The sequence below is a fragment of the Sceloporus occidentalis genome, unplaced genomic scaffold (genome assembly GCF_023333645.1).
Source record: "Sceloporus occidentalis isolate IW3139 unplaced genomic scaffold, rSceOcc1.0.p SCAF_49, whole genome shotgun sequence".
Lineage (NCBI taxonomy): Eukaryota > Metazoa > Chordata > Lepidosauria > Squamata > Phrynosomatidae > Sceloporus > Sceloporus occidentalis.
Genome location: NW_028317029.1, coordinates 1872205 through 1895059, shown reverse-complemented (window position 1 = coordinate 1895059; position 22855 = coordinate 1872205). Strand labels below are relative to the sequence as shown.

General features: G+C 40.4%; 1 protein-coding gene across 1 annotated transcript; it reads right to left on the bottom strand.

The window, feature by feature from the left end:
• Positions 1-3695: 3695 nt before the first annotated feature.
• On the bottom strand, positions 3696-20892 carry LOC149288814 (cilia- and flagella-associated protein 300-like). Its single transcript, XM_089491164.1, has 7 exons — positions 20780-20892; positions 19264-19345; positions 17727-17802; positions 14001-14167; positions 13249-13421; positions 4841-4907; positions 3696-3821 (listed from the first exon to the last, which is right to left on the bottom strand). Exons 1-7 carry the CDS (start codon positions 20890-20892, stop codon positions 3696-3698), a joined length of 804 nt encoding a protein of 267 aa, XP_089347290.1.
• Positions 20893-22855: the final 1963 nt, after the last annotated feature.

The following is a 22855-nucleotide window of genomic DNA, read 5'->3' as shown; positions in this document are numbered from 1 at the left end:
CTTCAAACGCTCATTAAAAACCGACCTATTCTGAGAAGCATACAACCTTCCCTCCTAATACCGACCAGCATGCCAAAGAAACCATCTGCCATGTCCACCTGGAAGATCACCAAAGTTCTCCATATTGGCCTCACTATAATCAACTCATCCTCACTCAATGAGTTGTCTCCTATTGCCTCTCTTCCCTCTCAACGACCCTCTTCTCCTTCTGTACACATATGTTTATCATCTGTTAATGATATTTTTATCATATTATCTTTGACTGTACCCTATTATAACAGTGCTATATAAATAATTGTAACATTTATATATATATATATATATATATATATATATTATATGTTATTTGTATAAATATGATTTCAAAGGAAATAAAACATAGTTGTACAAGCATAAAAAAAGTTTTGGTCTTTGGGATAAAAAAATACCCTTGGCCAAGAAAGGGTTACTAATAGGATCACCGACAACCAAGGTGTATATTCCAACAAGAGATGCAAACCACAAGTGTAAAATATTATTGTTTCCACGGGCTTATCACTCCCGGAGCTTTATTCGCAGACAATAGTAATGATCTGGAATAGTTACAGCCATTTGTCGGTGCCCGTGGCACGACGCCATAGAAAACAGGAAGCAGAACGAAACTCTACAGGATCACAGGTCCATAACCAGACAGGTTCACGCTTGTCAACAGGTCCATGAAAGCTCATAATAATCCCCCGGGAAACCAAGGCGCCACTCTCTTTCATTATCCTCAGATGCCATTTGTTTTATTGCACAGTTAGAACACTAGCGTATAGGGACATTACTGCGGGTCAACATCCTGAACGGAATAAAATGTATTTATTCCCCGTGAATACCCCCCCCCCCCCGATTTATTGTATCTACACTTTCGCTTTCACGTAGTTTGTTTATGAGATAAAATCCGTTCTGTAATTTTTGCTTTCTATTTCATTTCTACGTCGTGAGGAGCTGTAGTTATTAATCAAAATGCCATAGCCAGGCAACAGAATGACAAAACACCTCTGTTGTTGGGTCACCAATAAATATTTAGTTATACATTTGCGGCATTTGGACTAACGGGACACACTGACATGTTCACGTAAGATCGTGTTGTTTTGTTGAGTTACTCATCCTACGTTCGGCAAGTGTTGGTGTTACGTGCGCATGAACGTATATAAATCACTTAACCAGATAGGGGGCATGAGAAGAAGACATCTAAAGGGCACATGGGCAACCAATGGAATCAAGCATTATCTGCACCAAATACCTAGAAAGGTGTCGATGGCAGATTAGAACCATTCATGCCACCCCATTGAATATGAGGCCGCTATATAACTAAAAAAAAGAATAGCAAACTAGTGTGATTGTTTTTTTCTTTGCTATAAAAATGTAAAACCTTTATTCACATAAGTTTCTGAGACCTGAAAAAAAATCATTACCTTACTTCATTTACCAGTTTTGGGCTATAACTAATTCGGAAACACTCCTACTATCTTAATTACGGGGTAAAACGAACCAAATAAGAAATCTCTCCAGAGAGCGGGCTATCTCGCTGTAAGCTGCCTTAATTGGATGTTTTTCGTTGGGATAGGTCACAGTTATCTTATAATCTATGGGCCCTGAAGGCACAGTTACTGTCTACCTACCATTTGAAAGGGCTAGTCATTCACTCATTTGGCCACCCATGCTGATGAGACTATTCACTGTAACTTACTCTGTTATTTTCTTTAAGCAGACCGGCAATTCAGCGCAGGAGAACCTTGCCTTGGGCAGAAGGGACATGAATAAAGAGCCACGCATCAGGGCACAATAAGGAAGAGAAATACACGTAAGAAACAATTCTGCGGCATTATTTCACAAGTTATGGCTTCTTTGTGCAAATAAACTTCGCATTATCCAGGCCGGTGATTCAAAGGGCAATATACAGGTTTGTTATTTGTTAGGCTAGAGTGATTCAAAGTAGAAAATGAAAGTTTGATACTTTGTCTTGGCTGGAATTATTTATTTTTAATTTGTTCGGAAAGCTTGGGCTTGATTCAGTGAACCGACTAATCTTTAATTAGTTTCAACTCAATACGTGGTCAGAGATTAAAGGACTACGCAGTTCTAAATTCTAGTCTGCATTTTTTTTGGGGTGTGCAAAAAAAGCTAAATTAAACCAAATTAAAAAAAAACATGAACTTCAACGTAGTGACATATCCTGGCCTAGGCTGACTAGGTCTATGGCGGTAGTCCAACTACTGCCAAACCGGGGGAGAGATTGCCCTCTTGGGCACTCAGTCCTGACGGTATCCCACCACTCAATGGGCCAGTTACACGGGAGGATTTTGATCTCCCCAATCCGGCCCAAATGTGCTGAGTCGGCACAGCCTCCATAGACTACATTAGAAGGTTTTGTGCACCCTTAAAGACACAGAGGGCTGGGATATGATGTAATATCCCAGCACTTCGTGTCATTTCCCAGCACTCCATATCTTAAAGACACAGCGCACCTTTTAATGTGGTGCAGATGCCAACGAGACATAAATATGTCGCTGGTGCAGAGTATTCGCAAATCCACAATAGATACATTTTACCTGTACATTCTAGACCAGACGATTTTAGCAAAGGTGTTTGAATTGATCCCCTTGTGTAGCTCTGCTATTTAACTTTAGCTATATTATAATATACTTTCTATTGATCTGACCAATTAATGCTTCTACATTCAAGAACAAGCTTTCTCCGTGGAATCTGAATTTACATGAACAGATGTTGTGCTGATAAATACTATAATCTACCCAGAAAAATGTTATTCCATGGAAACTGACTATTTAAACATTTAATGTTACAATGTTAAATGATAGGTTTTTTTATTGTTAACAAAACAAATAACTAAATACGTATACCCCCACCCTGAAAGAAGAAACACTGGGATCTATGCATTTGTTCACCAATGTTTCTCTATGGAATGTGAAGGACCATCCATATCCCAGTTCTAGATGATTCACTTTGAAGGACCACCGAAGCCGTAACCTGCACATTATGTTCCAATGACGAGCTCTGGTGTTGATAGTAATATTTATTAATGTGTATTTGTCATCTTGCAGAACCCTTTGCCTGTGGACATCAACCATGAATGGATTTGGATGAGTATTTTTTTTAATGCAGAGATCACAGGGAACATAACTAATGGATGGCTTTGTGGACAAAAATAGAAAGGTTCTCCAAAAAGACGGTCTTTACAATATTTACTAGTCAAGTGGTGCATGCCGATACTGGTAGAGCTAGTAATAAACACATTTGCAGTTCAGATGCCTCACAAAGTGCTCAAGATTTCCTTAATAATAGGCTACGTCTGGTTCTCCAGCTGCTTTGGAGCCGCGAGGCAGTTCTGAATGCAGAGTTACATGAGCAGTTGGAGCAGCGACTTCTCCGTTGTGATTTTACAAATAAGAAAAATAATCCTTTTTTTATTTTATTTTTTGGAAAAATATTTCCATAATTTATAAGTGGATTTTTGCGTTTCTACATGAATCCTGCAGGGAATCTTCTTGCCACCAGAACTTATAAAAATATGTATAAAAAAAAAATACGGTTTGGTGCGGCACATCATTCTTTGTGAATCTCAGCAAAGCTAAATCACTTGTTATGATGAAACATGAAACACAGTTTTACATAAAAGTTCTCACATCAGGGTCCCAATGCGAGTTATGGCCTCAAAAGGCTCCAGCACCAAAACAATGGTACAGCACATTAATGTGGCGTTTCAATGGGTCCACAATTAAATACGCAAATGTCTGCTCGTGACGCCTGACTGATGGATAGTACATTCCGTTTTCATCCTAAGAAGAAAAAAAAAGGAAATTAATATTACGTTTTTTGTTGTTTGTGCAACTTCATAGCCCGATAACTTTAAAGCCTCCTAACTAAGTGCATCAACACCTTTCCTAATTTGCTGCCCCAGACACATCCCCCCCACTGAATGCAGGAGTTGGAAGGGGCAGAGGGAGGTGAAAGGAGGCAGGGCTAGCTGACTGTGGGTGGGGTTACCATTAATGAGGGTGGGGTTTTCAGAACAGGACGTGCCACCCCACCCACCTACAAATAGAGTCTCAAAAATCAGCAGCGCTCACCCGGCAAACTCCGGGTCAAACCCGGAGAGTTCCCAGGTATGATCATACACCTTAAATATTTGTATTGTATGAAGTGCTGAGTAAATTATTGGCGCTATATAAATAAAAGATAATAATAATAATATTAATAATAACACACATCCATCATACATTCTGGTTTACTGGAGAAAAGACTGGGGAAGGTGGCGAGTAAGCCATTAGCCCATATTTAAAGGGAAACTATAATAAAAAAAACTAAATCTAAATTTTATATATATGTATATCATAGATGACCTTAAAAATATATAATTTCCGTCAGTTTGATAAACTATATGGATTTTGATGAGGCTAGGCAATGGATACTGTCTAAGACTGCACTTTATGACATCCCATCTCTCTATTGCTAGACAGCTTCTCAAAAATATAAAGCTCAGTCAGTATTCAGTGACTTTCCATCTGTCGCTATAAGAAAAGATTGTCCATTTTTAGCAGCTAGCGTGATATCACCCAACTGCGCTACACCTTTAAGGAGGAGCCCCCACCTGCGTTCTTACACGCGCCGCCAGACAGAACGTACTCAAACACGACACGATATATCTCATTTGACATCACAATACAACAAAGTTACGGAAGCGTTCTAATAAGTTGCGTAATTAGGGTTTATTCATAGAATTCACACAACCAAATAAAAAAAATCAGAACAGCGTTAAAGCCAAGTTCCCATAACCCAGGAGGGTATTTATACTTACATAGGCAGTCACTTTGAAGACAGTAGATATAATATTGATCTTTTTGCTCTCAGGATCTTTTTGAACACTAAAAAAAACCACATGAAATAATATAACTCAGTGTGGAAAAGCAATCGATGAATAAAAACGATATTTAAAAGAGTAGTGGACGTGTGTCTCCTCCTCCCCTCGCTGGTAGGTATTTGGTCTGCGCATGCACACATACAGGGCATCATTCCCTCATACTACAGAAGTGTGGCAGAGGGTATCATCCGTGTTACAGAACAATGGCACCACACGGTAATATAGACTCAAGCTAAGGAGGGCCCTGATCAAACCAGCTTACTTTAAGGAAAAGACATGAAAAACCCAGATTTTGGCTACTTCAAATTGGTTGTTTCCAGGGATAGATGAAGTGTCCGTGGCAAGGTTTGTGAAGGCCCATCATTAAATGTCCACCACGAGCCATATAGGTGCCTACACCTGGTTGAGTCGCTGTACGGTGGTTTGTCTGGGTGACATACATTGACTACTTTTTCCCCAAATTACACAAACATTTTCCATGTTACTGATCAGTAATGCCCTGCAGTATGTGGGGGGAATAAATAGCTTAAAAATAATATATATCTATATTTATACTGTATAAATATATATATATAAATGCGTGTGTGTTTGTGTCCTGGAAAAATTGGGCGTTGTAATTTCCATATCGTTGGCAAATATTGATGGTGTCACCGAAAACACGTTTTTAATAGTATGCAAGCAAAATGATTAGAGCGACGGCAGCGGGTTCAAATCCCATCCCAACCGGCTAGTGAATGGGAGGTAGCGATGAAGGACGGTTGTGTGGGAAATAACCAGTTAACACTTCATAAAAATAAGATTAAGGTTTACAGCCGGCCACGTATAGGAACAGAAGGTGCTTTTAAGCGGAGCTGTTCTTCCAGGCCGACACGCAGAGCAGATCCATGTCTGTTCTTAATCTATTAAATGAGGTCAGTATGGATGCACATGTGTTAGAAAGCACCTGGATCGCCGAGGGAAATCATATCCGAAAACAAGAGCCGCTTTAATAGCCTGGAAAGAACATTTTTAGACTTTTTTTTTGGTCTGTCTCCATTATTTCTGTTGTACAAAGAATGGAATCTTTCGATATGTGTTATCCTAAGGTGACCTGACGCGTGTTACGATGGGCATTACACACACAGAAAGCACATTGTCTGCAACATGGATGTCTGTAAGTACACGGAAAGTGAGACTACACCCCAGCAGCAAGGTCTCAGCCGGGCCAAACTTAAATGGTGGGGGTGGAATCACGGACAGCATGGGGTATTTGCTTGGCTTTTGGACAAACTGGAAGCAAGAATACACTTCTCGAGCAACACGTGGACAGATACCGTAAACCACTGCTTGAATAACCCTAGAAGCAGGACCGGACTGGCAATGATGGGGCGGCCCTGGCACAATATGGCCAGCGGCCACCTGAGGACGTAAGTGTGGCCAACAGCTGTATGTGTGCGGTTGCACGCTAGGCTTTCATGCTCACGTAGCCTAGGGTTGGGCATATCCAGCCTCTGGCGGCACGCTGGTGCAGCAGATCGGATGAGTGTGCAGCCCTGTTGGCCAGCATGTTGTCAGATGGCCAGTGCGGACTTGCCCAATTAGTTAAGAACCTTACGTACGTTACATCTGAATATGAAACCTGTCATATATCTTGACCTAAATTTTTTGAAATTGTAGACATTCAGTGAATTAAATAGTATGTTAAAGGGTGGGCTAGTCAACCACCATTAAAGCGTATTTTTCTAGATCGCATAATTATTGTCTTCGTTGTTGGCCATAGATCTTTAGCTAGTTACGGAGACCTACTCTCTAAAAACAAGAAACCATTGAAAGCATCAAAAAACACCTGGGCGATAATAAATGCACTCCTCCCATAAAATAGTGCCGGTGTGTTTAATTGTCCATATAAAAGAGTCGGACCCCACAATGACATCTCTAGAAAACCTGCAAACTTCGGCAGCAGATCCACTCCAGTTACTACTTTTGAACTCGATGTTCAGGTTTACAAAGTGCAAAATCCCATCCAAGCTTCTTCCGCTCTGTTCTTAATACGATTTTTTACAACACAATTACAATACTAGAATGAGGAGATGGATACCTACAAAGATGACTCCTACCAAATCCACCTGGGGCAGGCAAAAGGTCAGTTTTTAATGTAAATATCTTCTTAAAGATGCTTAAAAACATTAAAAGCAAGAGTGCTAGTATCCTTCCCAAAAAAGAATACGAAAAAGTACATAAAGGTACATCTTGTTCCAAAGAACTTTCTTTATCTGCAGAACTTGAGCCAGCCATCTTTGTCAGTCATGTGACAAGTTGGTTGACTTCCTCTGCTCAATCACCACACTGAGCTGATTCTTTATGGCAGCGCTAATGAAGTCCTTTGCTCCATAGACTTTCAGTAAACTGGGGATGGTTACTTAAGACTGAGGCATTCTATTGTTTGCCCCAGGCAGTATGATAAGGACTCAGGGTGTTTGTCTAGTAGACTGGGCTAAAACAAAACAGGGTTAGAACATGCACACATGAATATTTTTGAAAATGAATTTGTGATAAAAATCCCCTTTAATCACGTAAATCATTTAATCATTGATAAAATTAATAAAAGTATATTTTTTGCAGTGAACTGCGGAGTGCAGTTTTGTCGAAGTAGCACAGCACCTTTAATTCTTTAGAGCAGATATGGAAATGGATATGTATAAAAGGAATTAAATAATATGAAAGATGCAATTTTCTGTAAAAGGAGGTGTAGCTGGACAAATATCTAATTGCGTGAACAGAGCCCTACTATGATTCAACAAATTATATATCAATAAAGATGGTTTTACTGGGTTTCAGGTGATAAATCAGGAAAGTTAAAGCGTAATTCCTGAGAGCCACAGTGATCAACATCCCAGGATAAATAAATGATGTCACAAACAAGAAAACTGGTGACTGGTTCCGAGAATGTGACATCACCCTGATTGTGTTTCAACGGAATGTGGACCAACTAAGGGCTTTATTCACTAAAGCAGCTTATTCACTTCTCACCTCCGTGGCAAGAAGGGCTGAGCGGGCCCTACATAAGGCATAGTTCATCTAGCGAGATGGCCACATTGGAGATGGAATGGAGGTCTGTGCTGATCTCCATTCATTTTACAGCTTCCTGGGCCAGTCAGGGCCGATGAGAGGATCTCCCAAACTTACCTATGATCTCCCACTGCCTGCAAAACCAGGACAGGGAGTGCCCCAAAATCACTGGTCTCTAGCGAAGAACCAGGACTGTTGGGAGGTATGAGACAGAGAAGGCCAGTACACAACCTCCAAAGTTCCTACAATGTTTCCAGGGGAAGGAAGAAACAAGAGATATCTGGACCAAAAGGGCTGCAAGTTTTCTTGACAGATTTTTGTTGCCATCCCTCTTTATTGCATTAAATGTGTCTATAAGGGAATAATCAGCACGGCCGAACCCTGAAACCGGCAGATATTTTCAGAGCCTGGTATGAGCCGCACAAAAAGAGGCTTTTTACACAAATATGAAATTGTCTCCCCAGATCCAAAACGCGGAGAACAAGCCATGCTTTGTGTCTTTTGCTGAGCGGATCTCGTGTAATGGGAATATCCTGTGTTATGCGGGTTATAAAAAAGGCATTTCAAGCCACAACTGGGATACGAGAAGCCTGAAAAACATAATAAAGCAAGACAGGCGGACAAAGTAAAGGAACGGCATATCCCGCTGCACATTACGGGAGAAGAAATTAACCATTCGGAGCTCAGGGAGGGTGTTGGGAGGGCCGGGCCGTTTATTTTAGGATTTTTTTCGGTGGTGTTATATACAGCCTACATGTACATTGTATATAAACGTATAGGTAGTGAGTTCGTATAAAACGGTGTTCCTGTAATTCTGCAGAACCCCCCTCCTGCATGCATTTGCCTCTCCGTTCCATTGAATATAATGGGATCGCTCCCCTGCTGCTCCCGTCTGGAGCTGCAGCTTCTCCTAAAGTTTAATGCTTTATTTAATTTGTCCCATACCGATAGAGGAAACCATCTTAATTCGTGGGCCTACATGGGGGTGTATCCCTAATTTTATCGGTATGAAATAAATCAGAGTCTAGTCCCTAAACTTCTATTTGAATGCATCCTGGGAGTCGTTGAAATTCATTTTACTGCAGGAAAATTTGTCCACAAATTAATGTTTTTTTTGTTAGAAAATTAGACGTTTGCCTTAATAAACTCTTCACTGGCTGCTTCTACTGAAACCAGGAAGAAAGAAGCAGCCAATCACGTGCCTGCTACCAAAACGTTGGCGTTCAGTTTGCATGCATGTGATTGGCTGAGCATGTGCGAGAAATGTATAGCGTTAAATGAGAGGGAAGTCTTATTTTGTAACTTTAATAAATAAAAAGTTCATACCATAAAATACCTCTTTGGAGCCCATTCAGAAAGGACTCCGATACGCGTTTAATACAAAAACACGGCTGAGCTGCACCTATGAATGCATTCATCTTTAAATTAAATATTCCTAGGCAGCCGGTATTATCTACTTTATTAAATAATTCCCAGTATTATGTATTTTAACATTTAATTACCCTGTAATTAACCCAACGGCGAGGCAAGGCCTTTTTCTGCTCTTGAAAGAGGAAAAACAAATGAATGGTGGCTTTGGCTGAGGGTGTGTGAGTGTTATCAAACGGGAAAGAGAATTAAAAGCGAGGCCCCGGCCCGGTTTCTTGCTGGGTGAGCCAAACCAGTACTTTCCACACACCCAAGACACACGCAGCAGGGTATCACCACGCCATCCGGGCGTATAAATAACCGCCTGACCGGACCACACACCTCTCCGTGTGCATCATAAATCGGTTATACACCACAAGCATGGCGTCAGCATATACCTGGTAGGCCAGACAGCCCATGGCTGGGGTAGAAACACGAAGATTAGGACAGCTTTTCACATTTTTATTAGATTATTCAAATATATAGGAGGGAGGAATGTTCTACCCGAGTCTGCGGGTGTGTGTGGGTGTGCAGTATGCACATAATAGACCTAGTGGCACATGTTACGAGAGAAGTTTCTGCGCATACGGAAGGGGGTCTCGTAAGGTCACCCTGGATATGTTACGCAAACCAGCATGGAAGGTAACTGGCTGAGGGCCAGGGGTCCTGCTCCGGTGTTACTTATACATTTGCCTTCAGCTAAGGGCTGACCAATGCTTGGTGTGCTGGGTATCGTAGGAGCCTAGAAAGGGGACCGCTTGGTGCACGAGATCCAACATGCACCATAGGGTCTATTGCTGGAGTATGATTGGTAATGGTAGCTTCCTACTTCCTGCCACGTGACAGAATCAGCCAATAAAGAAGCTCCTTACGTAGTCACATGCTGTATTCAGTAAGAATTGCATGGTTCCCTGCTTGAAAGGAAAAGCCGAGGCTCAGAGTTACTGAGTTACTGGATTACGGGCTTCGCAGCCGCAGGAGCAGAGATATCCAACCCCAGGCTCGTGTGCGTGTAAAAAAATAATAAAACTTCCAGAATGGTAGAAAGAGAACATGGCTGTCTTGCTGAGCAGCCCGTTTGTTGGTTTTGCACACGGGATCTTCACCCTCCCCCGCTCTCAGCGACATCGTTCTATATTTAGATGTAATATAAAGAAGTAAAATGTCTTTACATTAAACTGAAACCTCTGGCCCACTAGTTTTCTGGTACTCAGCTATATAGCTGGCACATCCAACCTTTACTTTAACTCTCTGAGTACCATCATATGAACACCTTGCACACCGCTTACAGTCTGGGGAAATCCATATAGTGTGTTTTCAAGACAAATGAAGCTAATTATAGATATCAATCCGTAAAAATACAAACGTACACAAAATAATAATCCTAAAATCCCTCGCCCCCTTAGGAAATTTATCCAAATACATCTGCCGGCAAGTATGCCAACCTCTATGTGCCCCTGGCGCTTTTGTTGTCCTGAATGCCAGAGCCGCCATGTTGCTGCTGCTTAAATATAAGTGATAGTTTGTTTGCAGCCTTGGATTCAATGACAGTTGCCTGTAATAATTATATATATTTTTAATAACTTTTTATTGATTACATATATATATATATATATATATTTAAAGGGTCAGTCTAGTCCCCTCATTTTTGGACTCCATGGCTTTTTACTGCATGCAAATTGGTAAGTGAATGTTTTAGTTATTGAAGTCACTGCGTCACTTAATTCCTCCCCTGGCCGGCTTGACTCAAAGCAGAAAATGTAAGCAAAAAGAATACTTAAGTACACTTCCTGCACACACTCACTCCATTGAAATCAGTGGGAGCAGAAGCAGCCAATCATATGTACGAGTCGGACATCAATGCTCAGCAAGCATCCATACAATTGGCTGCCGCTACTCAACCGAGAAGAGAATGTACAGGAAGCATACTTAAGTATGCTTTCTGCTTTCAGCGCAGAGGATGAAGGAGAAGCTGAATTCTTTTCTAATTCCGATAAATAGATAATACATGCACCTGTTTGCATGCAGTAAATTGCATTTGGCATGAAAATAGAGCTAGCAGTCCTTACACATTTATTATTTAGCATGTTTATTTCTTAGAACGTATAATCCTTCTTGATTAGGCGAGTACGGGGCTATGCTACATTAATGCAAATTGAGGAAAGGCATGTCATCAATGACCTGCAAACACAGAGCAATTGTCCTGCGGTTTACTTTGCTTGATGTGTTTTCAATTTGCAGCAGACTACACGGGTCCGGGTGCGTATCGGCCAACTGAGAGCTGTTTCAGGAGGCTTATGGAGTGCAGATGCCCTGCGAGTCTGGGAAAAATTCTAGCTGAAAGGAGGCTATTATGCGTAAGACTGCGTGTGAATGTGCACAGGGCCGACGCGGGATAATAGACAGCATACAAAACCTGCATTGATTGTTTCCTTTTCCTCTTTTAATAAAGTTACGGGGGAAAAAAAATTATTTCTCTTTCAGGGAATTTATTATTTAAAAAAATAAAATGGATTTAAGGGTCTTAAATGAGCCTTTTGGAGTAAAAATAAACATAAAAAAATATATGTTTTATTTTTTTTGTGCAGCTATAACTTGTAGCACGGATTGCCACAGAGGAGATCTTAGGGATATAATGACAAGGTGTCAGCCGCCAGGAACTCGCTTGCCTGGCTTTGCAGGACGTATTAAGTTACACGGTAATGAAGGTTAATTTAGGCTGTAAAGTGACGCATGTCAATCATGTTTAACCCTGCGATTGGTGCAGAAGTGTCACAAAGTGTCAGGGTCATACACAAGGCAACCAAGCCTAGGGCCCCGAGGAGCTTGTGGGGACCCGGCCATGTAAACAGTAATTGCCCACTATGTAAGGGTAATGGGAAGGGCCACACACTGGTACCTTAGGACCCCATAGAGTGTTTCTCTGGCTCTGATGGTATACTGTAAGGGTGGGGAATCCGATTACATCGATCCCACCGCGACACTGATAACACAATACATACAGAATACAAAAGCCCCCCGCCGTACAAACATCGCTACACTCCGCACTCAACATACAGCGTCATGTGATCTTCAGTCCAAAATACCCTTAACATCACTCCAGCAGTTTTCCATTCTGTTCTGTATCTGGGTATCCTACACTCCCACTCTCAGGCTCCCATCTTCCCGATTTGCACTGGACAGTCCTGATTTTGTCTCTCTATTCCAATGTCCCACGGAGCTGTATCTCTGGCCCGCTTTTTGGGGACAGAGGTAGAGCTCGACAGGACAGTGGGATTTAGTGACCGATTTCATTCTCTGGTGTCTGGGAGAAGAGTTGTGACACTTTTATGGATTTCCTATAAAATTGCCTTTTGTTGAGTCTTTTGGACAGGATTGGGTTGTACACATTAACCCCTTAAGGACCAAGGCTATTTTACACTACAAGAGCAGAGCAATTTTTGTGGTTTTTCTATTTCCTTCTTTCTCCCTCGCTGCCTTTGTCATCTGACTGTATCCACGCATGTGATTGGCTGTAGAAGTGATCACGTGGGGTCACCTGCAGACTAGGAGTGGCTCCCCCTGAGATCTCGGCATAGAGGGAGGGCTTTTAACCGATGGCATACCAGGTACATCATGGGTCCTGTTTGGAGATCTTTTCGTGAAGTCATTGGTCGTGAAGGGGTTAAGCATGTTTTTTTTGACAAATATCTTTTGGGCTGCGTTATTACCCGGAGCATTTGGATGGATTCCCCTCCTATCATTCAATGATCACTACAGCTTTTATGCTGACACGGTAATATATATCATCTTATACCATCATCAGTACCAGAAGAATGTTTCTATACACTGTTGGAGCTTTTTTTGGGCTGTTGCAGGTTTTTGAGTAAAGTAAAATATTTAAGTCTCACCTCAGAAGGTCTTTATAAATACATTTTGTTGTTTCTAGGTAAGGTTCAATCATATCTTCAAACTGGCACAGCGCTCCTCCGAGGCACAGATGCTTAAAAAGCAGGAAAAGGAACTCTCCTCGATCCGATCGGCTAAAAATGTCATATTTATCAAAGTCTTCCAGCAAAAGGACCTTAAAGAGACAAAAAAACCCACCAATGGGTATAAAAACTAACGCGTGCTAAAAACGTTCCATATAACTGTGGACTGACAACAAACATGACAATTCCACGGATCCATTGGAAATATGAGCCGACATACAAAATGATGAAATGTATTAAGAGTCTGATTCATGTATTAATTATGAATGAGGTCACGGCACATATAGTACGCATCACGTAATCCATGTTAACTACCTGCTTAACACATCATTCACATCATTGGGATAGTTTTACACAATTATAAAGTAGATGATGCGCTTACTTTTCCAAAATGTAATTTTTTATTTTGATGCTTTTTTTTTTTAACAAAGCCATTTAATAGGCCCCATTTCCAGAAATTCATGTCTTCCTGGTCCTACTATGATCTGCAACTCATCATGCTAATGTGCCATTATGCCGGACAGGTGACTGCTGGGTCCATTTCCGTAAGTGACACCCCAGTTTACTTTAAATATGTATTCTGCTTAAGTGGGGCTGTCCCATTAACTCTAAAGGTCTTATATATATATATATATATATATATATATATATATATTAAATAGGCTGATTACCTTTCTTAGCTCATCAGATATAGTAAAGTCATCAACGAATTCATCAAGGCATTTCGAAATGTGCCCGCTTTCTCTTACGGTTCCTTCCGCGTACAGAGGATCGAATAACGCCATCGAGAGCTGGTGGCAAGGAATTTCTTCGGCTTCAACTTTCTTCACTTCTGCGTCTAAAAATTTTAAAATAAGATTAGAACCGAGGTCTAGTTTGATGAAGTCTCCATTTTTTAAATATACTCTTAAAATCGAAGCCACAATTTCTCGCCTATTGTTTTTCAGGCTAATGACGGGGTGGTCATTGAGCCACAGAAACACCTTCTACATCCACCACCCAACTTGGCTTGGACGCCACTTTACATACAATAACAATATACCGTACTAAATCCATAACTATCAGTAAAATCCTGAAAAAAGAATGATTTAAGAATAGAAATGATGACTGCAGCAGAACATAATAGAACGACTTTAGCAGTTACTTCTAACTAAAGCCTACAAGATCTGATAACCAGAGGCGGCGGGATTATCATTTTATAGATCCCTTCATAACCCAAAACGGCCTGCTTATTCTAGAATCTAACATGCACGGAACGATATTCAAAGCCTGAAATGCTCTCAAATAAGAAAAACATGGTAAATGCCAATTAAAACATTGGAGAAAAATATATGTTTCCCAGAGGCCTTTTGAAAGCATTTTTGCCCAGACTTTGGCAGATGGAATATTCAGATTGTTGGCTAAAACTTAAAAAAGAAATAAAAAAAAGTAAGAGGCTGTTATAATGAGCTCTAAACTATTTGTTTAAAGTTTTTGAATCAACTGACAATGATTCAAAAATAAAATAAGTTGGTGTTTTTTTCCAAATAACAAACAGGTCCGCTCTTCTCTCTGCCACGAGTTATAGCCAAGTGACAACAGGTTTCCCAGCCCCAATATGGAGAGAAAAACATATATATATATATATATATACACACACACGCTTAAGTGCATTAAGTATACCAACACAATATTAAAAAAATATATTAATATTTTATGAAAAAATATTCTGCATGCTTCCTTTATTTCTCATGGCTTTAAACCAAAAATGCATATATTTATATGTATGTATGTATATATATATATATATATTTACTCACAGAGTCCATTGCACACCATTCCAAATATTCCAAGCCCGGTGCTAGTAACCAGCAGTTTCCATATAAAACACTTTCAAAAAGATGGTCAGCACTCTAGGTCTTTAAATTGACAATTTCATTTTATTCAAAGTCAAGTCGACGTTTCAGTCATTACTGACTTTCATCATGTCCTGATGAAAGTCAGTAATGACTGAAACGTCGACTTGACTTTGAATAAAATGAAATTGTCAATTTAAAGACCTAGAGTGCTGACCATCTTTTTGAAAGTGTTTTTTATATATATATATATATATATATATATATATATATAATTACCCATATGTTGCATAGACACTAACAAATGTATCTTTACAGAAAAACCCCATGAAGTTAAAGTTCATGAATTAAAATCACCTTTAGCTTCTGATTTTTTAATTCAGAAGAATCCGTTTTGGAAATATTTCATTTCCATGGTAACTTAATGGAAGCTGAGATCTGTTACCTTATGTTCTCTCCCTTCTCCTTCCCCAACCCTTCCAAAGGCTGTCTGAACCAATCAACACCGACGAGCAATGTATTTCGCAATATGTATCGCTTGGAGGAAAGAAGAGAGAGGGGAGATGTGACCGAGGAAGAGAAATGTTAGAATAAGGGTCCGTAATCTGAAACAGAGGCTTTGATGAAATCTAAGTAAGTTTTACTTTACTGAATGGAACAGGCGTCCAGCAGAAGTATTAGAGTGACTGAATTTAATCTTGCACAGGATAGGCACGTGGTTATCCTAAATCTAAGAGGAAACAAATGACAGACTAAGGTCAGAGTCTTTAAAGAAAAAACAAAAACAGGCAGACTAGATGGGCAGAATGGGTGTTCGTATGAGCAATAAGAGCCATTCTAACGCAAAGTGATAAATGTGGTACAGTTGTCACAGCAACCAATGGAGCATTCCCACCGATTACTCATCTTTTATCACTTTGTTGCCCCGTTACTCATACATACCCCTCAGGGTATTTTTTAGGACACATCGATTTTGAAAGCATGTGAGCAATGTATCTCAAAATGAAAGAATATTGGGTGAACCCTTCTAATACCGGTAACATGTACCGGTAACATGTACATGGTGCTAACAGAACAACCAGAAGGTGGCACTTTGTTGAACTTTGCAGAAGCATCTGTAGGACATCAGAGAAGCTCGCTGGGGTATTTCCCATGGCAATTGATTTCCTTAGTGAATAGAGTGACTCAGTGGACCCAGACACTGCGTTTGAAAAAACTTCCCAATGCAATAAATGAAACTGATCCAAAGAGCGCACATGCGGCGCGGCAAACGTTCTGACAGTCTAATAAGACAGACGAGTTCACATAAATACACGTGGAAGCACACCTGGCAAAATGACAGCATGAGACCTTGAGAAAGTTTACTTGTAAAGAGGCGACAATTTAATGATAGACAGAAACTTGGCTGATAATCCTTATCTATTGTCTCAGATGGGAGGGTATGGCCTTAGGGTTCCTAGCACTCGAGAGCACAATTGCGACATCAGGGTGGAGATCTTGTCAACGTGAGTCATCAATCACTTAGGAGGCAGGAGACCAAAAGGTGTGGAGCTCAGCTGATTTATAAGCAGGGAACTGAAGTCACAGGGTACCCCAAAATATGAAGCGGGTTACATTGTCATGAATCATGGGAAATAGATGAAGGAATCGATGAATGCCCAGAACAGTATTAGAACGAGGTCATAGTCTAAAACTAGACGCTCAGAGGTTTAGATGTTATGTAAGGAAGTTAACTATGATGAGACCAAGGACTGAGTAACGTACGAGTCTTTACATCAGGAAGAAAGGCCAGACTAGATGGGCCGAAAGCTTTCTTTAATCGTGTAATACTATGTAGTGGAGTGTGATGGCACGCAGACTGCTATTGGCCAATGCATAGCAAGTAGGACCTTTTTTACTCCATATGACCGAATGCCCTGTGATTGAAGATAGTAACCCAGAGCCCCGGGTAAGCAGTACTTCATCCAGAGACCTCGGGTAAAGCTGGGGAAGTTCCCAGGTATGATAATAAGAATTAGATGCCAATGAATGGGGTAATGCGTGGCATCTGTACATTCTGCTACGGACTTCTGCTATTGATGAAACGCTATGTTGCCCAAGAGATTTCACGACTGATCTTTATGCTGTCCGTTCCTGATATAACAAGAGAGTTAAATCCATAGATACAGCTGCTGGAAGAGTTGTGTGCCCCCACTGTCCTCTTCATGTGGTCCCACAACACTATGCACAACATCATGTGAAAGAATGAACAGTATTAAAGAGAACACCAACCAATGGCAAGAACTGTCATTTTTATTAATGCATAGGCTACGATTTATTCTCAAACAATGCAAACTTTATGGATCTAGCTCCTGGGAATGAAGGCCTCAGCTCATCATATTAAGCAGTATTATTACATGACATTTTTAAGTGACCCCATTATTTATGATCTCGGACCGTTTGTGCTGATTATGCAAAATATATTAAAAAAAGAACATACTTAAGTGTCCAGAGAAGAAAAAAAAAAAAGTGTTGCGGAATTAATACAACACGCATTCGCTACAAGCGCCAACAGATATTTACCCAACGTCCTCCATTGTCCTGAGGAGTCTGAGATTAACTTCAGCTGGGAAACTACATTTGGATCTTGGAAGAAGGCCTGCAAGTAAAAACATAAATGAGCAGGAAAATGTAATATTAAATAATCAGTATACTGAAGAGCTGGCACTCATTTAGGGGTTAGAAGGGGAAAGAAGCATCCAGTTTTGTTTAGTTCCTACCCAACGCAACAAAACGCTGGCTTCCAGCCTAAAGTCTAGTTAGGTTTTCTACACCAGAACACCACTTACCCCTAGACTACATTAATATCCTTAATTCTTATAAAGCAGTGTATCGCCTTCAAAATCCTACTGCTCACTTATAAGGCTTTCCAGGTCTCATCCTCATCCAACATGTCATATCTACCATCCGCCATATTCCATGCCCCATACATATCACACATCTCTCTCCTTTGCCCCTCCATGTCTCCGGAACTCCGTAACACTGGGCACTACCAAGCTTCAACTCGCCAGGACTTCAAAGGCAAACTAAAGGAACACTTTATAGTTGTAGCATTACAGCAACGTACAAATCCAAAATGAACATACATCTCTCTGAGCAATCCCTATTACTAGGGTCTACAAAAGGACCTCTTTTCCCCCAACGTATTGCACTACTTACATGATGACCCAAGAGTGGTACTAAAGCTACAGATAGGGTGGGTTACTTTCACGTGTGCAGCTGGATGAGCCGACACGGGCTTCAGCCCAAATGCTCGTCTCCAAAAGGCGTAATCTTTGTTCCATACAATGTGCTAGCCTATGAAATCACAATCTCTCAAATAGGAATTATATTGCACTGTTCACTGAAAGGCTGGTCCAGACAGTGCCACATTGCATATCCGGAAAAGGTATTAACATACGTAATGTCTGCTGGACGCAAACTGCTTTTCACTGGCATTGGATAAATGGATTGGCATCCAATTTCAGGTTTACAAGTAGTAAGCGTGCCACTAATGGCATCGGCAGGTTTCACTGCAAAAAATTAAATTTAAAAAAAATCAAGCAATCATTTAAGTGCCAGGTTTTGGGTTTTTTTCTTAGAATTTTTATCTTATGTTCATACCCGAGTTCTGTGTCTTTTAAAGACTTTGGGTCTTTCCAGAATATACGTGCTTAAAGATAGTACTTTTTCAATGTGAATGTGGGTTTTACAAACAGAAAGTTTAACAGCGGGCTGATGTTTCTGTTACTAGCACTTTGGGCCAAATCCACATCCGGAGCGCTTTGCCCCAGAGATGTCACGTCTGGTTCTTAAAGGACATAATATCATTCCAGTTTTGGGATTTCTTTGACAGCTATATAATTAGCTTCTAAAGCGCATTTGAATTATGCTAATTCACAAAATTATTATGCTGAAAATAGAGCCCCTCCACCCAGAGATCGCAATGCAAGCCACTAAGATATATATATATATATATATATATATATATATATATATATATGAAATAAAACATCAGTAGCAAAACAAAGAAAAGCGGGAGTGTATGGATATTTAAAGAACACGTGTGTACAGAACTTACCAGAAGAAAATCATCTTTTTGATAGGGCTGGAAATACTGGTCATATCGGAAGGCTTGGGCTAATAGTCTACCGTTCATGGACCTAATAGAACAAAATGATACCAACGTGATACAAAGTAAACTGTTTCCCCCAAGATGATCCATTTCACAAAACTAGAGGTTTCATTAAATCAATAATTCCATCTCCATAATGCCAATTCTCATTGGAATATCAGATCACACTCGCTGGTCAACATAGTCATATAGCCAGAAAGCTACATCCATATGACTTTTAATTGAACAATTGAAGATGGTTTTCAGATTTTTTCTGATCCAATTTTGGCATTTTTTGCAATTACACAAAATAATATCAGCGCAAGTGAACTTCAGCGGTTTGCGTTGTGGTAGAAATTCTTCCTTCTACCCAAGACAGTATAATAATGACATATTAGTTACCAATGTAAAAAAATCTAAAAATATTAATTAAATTAATAAAAACATTTTATTAATGTGTGTGGGTTTTATTTTTTTACCTTATTATCTGGATGACCAGAAATTCTGGTCTATGAAAAAAAACGGGTTCATGGAGAAGGAAAAGGCGAACATGCAATTGTGGACTACATTTCCCATAACACTAGCTGGCTGAGCATTACTTTATTTGCAATTCTTCCCCCTAAATTCAGTAGGAATTGCCTGGGAAGTCTCAGGGTCTCAGTGTGAAGGGGCAGATTCTTGGGGTGACAGTCCGGAGCGGACTCCTTCTTCTACCCCGCTGTCATCATATATAAGACTCCCAATTGGTGATTTTGCTACCGGTATTTTATGGTTGGTATCCCTGCTTGAATGCAGGTGACTCAAATACATGTATCTTTAAATAATGGCAAGTCAAGCAATTGATATTTTCCATGTTTATGAGCCTCTGCGGATGAATCGGAAAGTTCGTTGTCCCTAAATCATTTGTTCCCGGTAGATTATCCTGATTTTTATCGCATTAATCATACCGGGTTTTTAGTATAAACATTTACAGCTCTGCGCATTCTTACCATAGCGAACCATAACGCAAGCTTTAACATATCATATACAGATAATCAAGCGGAAATCTAACATAAATGTACCTGCGGCCTTTCGAAACGACCTGACCACGAGACTTTTAATATATTAACCCTTTGATCAGTCATGCAGACCCTATGTAGTGACTCATCGAGTGTCTTAACCGAAATGACTCATGGAAACCTTGACTTTTTTTAAAGGTATACTTTATTGAGTCACCTGCATTCAAGCAGGGATATCAAGCATAACATACTGGTCGCAAAAGCACCAACTGCGTATCTTATATATGATCTCAGCCAGGAGAGTAGGAAGGACTCTGCTCCAGTCTGCGCGACCCTGAGAATCTGCCCCTTCGCCCTGAGATTGGGGCAAAAACCCTGAGACTTCCCAGGTGTGAACATAAACATAACACTAAAGAGTGTGGCTGGGCAGTATCGAAGGCCCATGTGTTACATGATAAAGTTTCCCCCACACCGCAGTTATTTACCATTTGAGCAGCAGCTCCCGGGTGTCTCTGTTCTCCAGTGAATTAAATGTCCTGTTTGGCAGGTGACTAAATGTGAATTTAGGTGCCCCGGTCTCCGAATTCCCCAGCGACATCCTGATCAGTTACACAGTCAATGTCTCCCTGTTGTAGAAGCGTCGTCCGTTTCCTAGGTAACGAGTGAGCTTTCTAAAAGCTTCCTGACTCATCTAAGGAGGGCGGTGACCCCCAGAAAGGTTCCGTCTGTAAAACTTGTTTCTGTCCCAGAGCTTACATGCTTTTTATGGTAAATAATGAAAACACGTGAAATTGTGATCAAGGAGTAAATTAATGTAACTAACATGTTTTTAACAACTAGCTATAGTAAAATCATCCAGCATCTGGCTTGGCTGAGCATTCTGAGTATTGTAGTCCACATCTGCCTCACTACTACACATTGCCTGTTGATGTTATGGTCATTGTCACCCTGTGAGGATTTGCTTATGTTTCCATAGTTACTAATAGTTGTTATTACTATGTCCTTACAAAAGAGGGTTACACTTCTTTGATTTATTTTCTATACAGTCCCCACAGACACACAACTCATTCAAATACAGACACAAATAGGCAAGAACACAACTCAAAGACACACACAACTTACAGGCATCACTCACAGGCATCACACAGACACACAACTCCGAGATCTAACAGTAATCTAATAACTCACACAATTCGCACATACAGCTCACTGCACTCGCAGACACAGAACTCAGATTTAACAGTAATCTAATCACTCACACAACTCACAGACACACAACTCTGAGATCTAACAGTAATCTAATCACTCACACAACTCACAGACACACAACTCTGAGATCTAACAGTAATCTAATCACTCACAGGCATCACACAGACACACAACTCAGATTTAACAGTAATCTAATCACTCACACAACTCGCAGACACATGTATCACTCACTGCACTCACAGACACACAACTCACAACACTCAGAGCCAGGCATGCAGACAGGGCTCAGACACTAACCCAACAGCAGCACAAACACAGCACCCTCAGTGACGCACACACTCCACACACACACACACACACACACTACACTCATAAAAAACACACACCATCATATAATCAAGTTTTCTAGGATGTAGGATACTGCCACTCTCACATCTTATCCCATGGCGCTGTTATAAAAAGTGGCATCACTCCCAGGCGCCGCCATAACTGAGGTGCTCAGCGGCAATAGAGTGGCAGCTCCCATGCAAGTTGTGTACAAGATAAGCGTGTGTGCGTGTGTGTTAGCGTTTGGTATGAAGCGTGTGTGTTAACGTATGGTGTTAGTGATTTTAGAGTGAGTTTGCATGGTAGTATGTATGTTAGTTATATGGGGCACCAAAGGAATCCTGCAGGCCCTGGCATCACTGCCGCTTTAAGCGATACCTTGCCCGCCACGGCTCTCATGCCTTCATTGGAGATGCCCGAGCACAAACTGAGTGGAATAAAAAAAAAAACAAGTAAAACTAATTTCTATCATTTCTATTAATACTAAACTCTTTAATTTATGATTTAGCATTTCTTAAAGCAAGGATTATTTACTACGAAACATTAGTGACTAAATTAAGTGAGGGAAAAAAAACAATAATTCCTATTTTCATCATAAATAAAGCATAATATAATGTTACACAGTCGCTAATTACAGTGACAGATTTGGAGTGCCATTGCCAAGAAGAATAGGCATATATTGCCATGCCAAGATGTGCCATGCTAATAGACTCCTACCCCAAAAAGACTGATTGCTATAATAAAATCAAAAGGTGCTTCAGCAAAGTACTAGTTTAAGGGTGTGCTCACTTATGCAACCAGGTTATTGTGAGTTTTTTTCCCCCTCAGTTTTTTTTTCCAGTTTGTTTTGCAATTGAATTGTTCACGTTATAGGTCACATTAAAGGTGGGAAAAGTTCTGACATGATTTATCTTTGTCTCATGCTTCAACATCACAAGAACTGGGCATTTCAACAGGGGTGTGTAGACTTTTTATATCCACTGTAGCTATAAAAGTTAAAAAAGAGCGGGAGCGGCGTGCCGCTA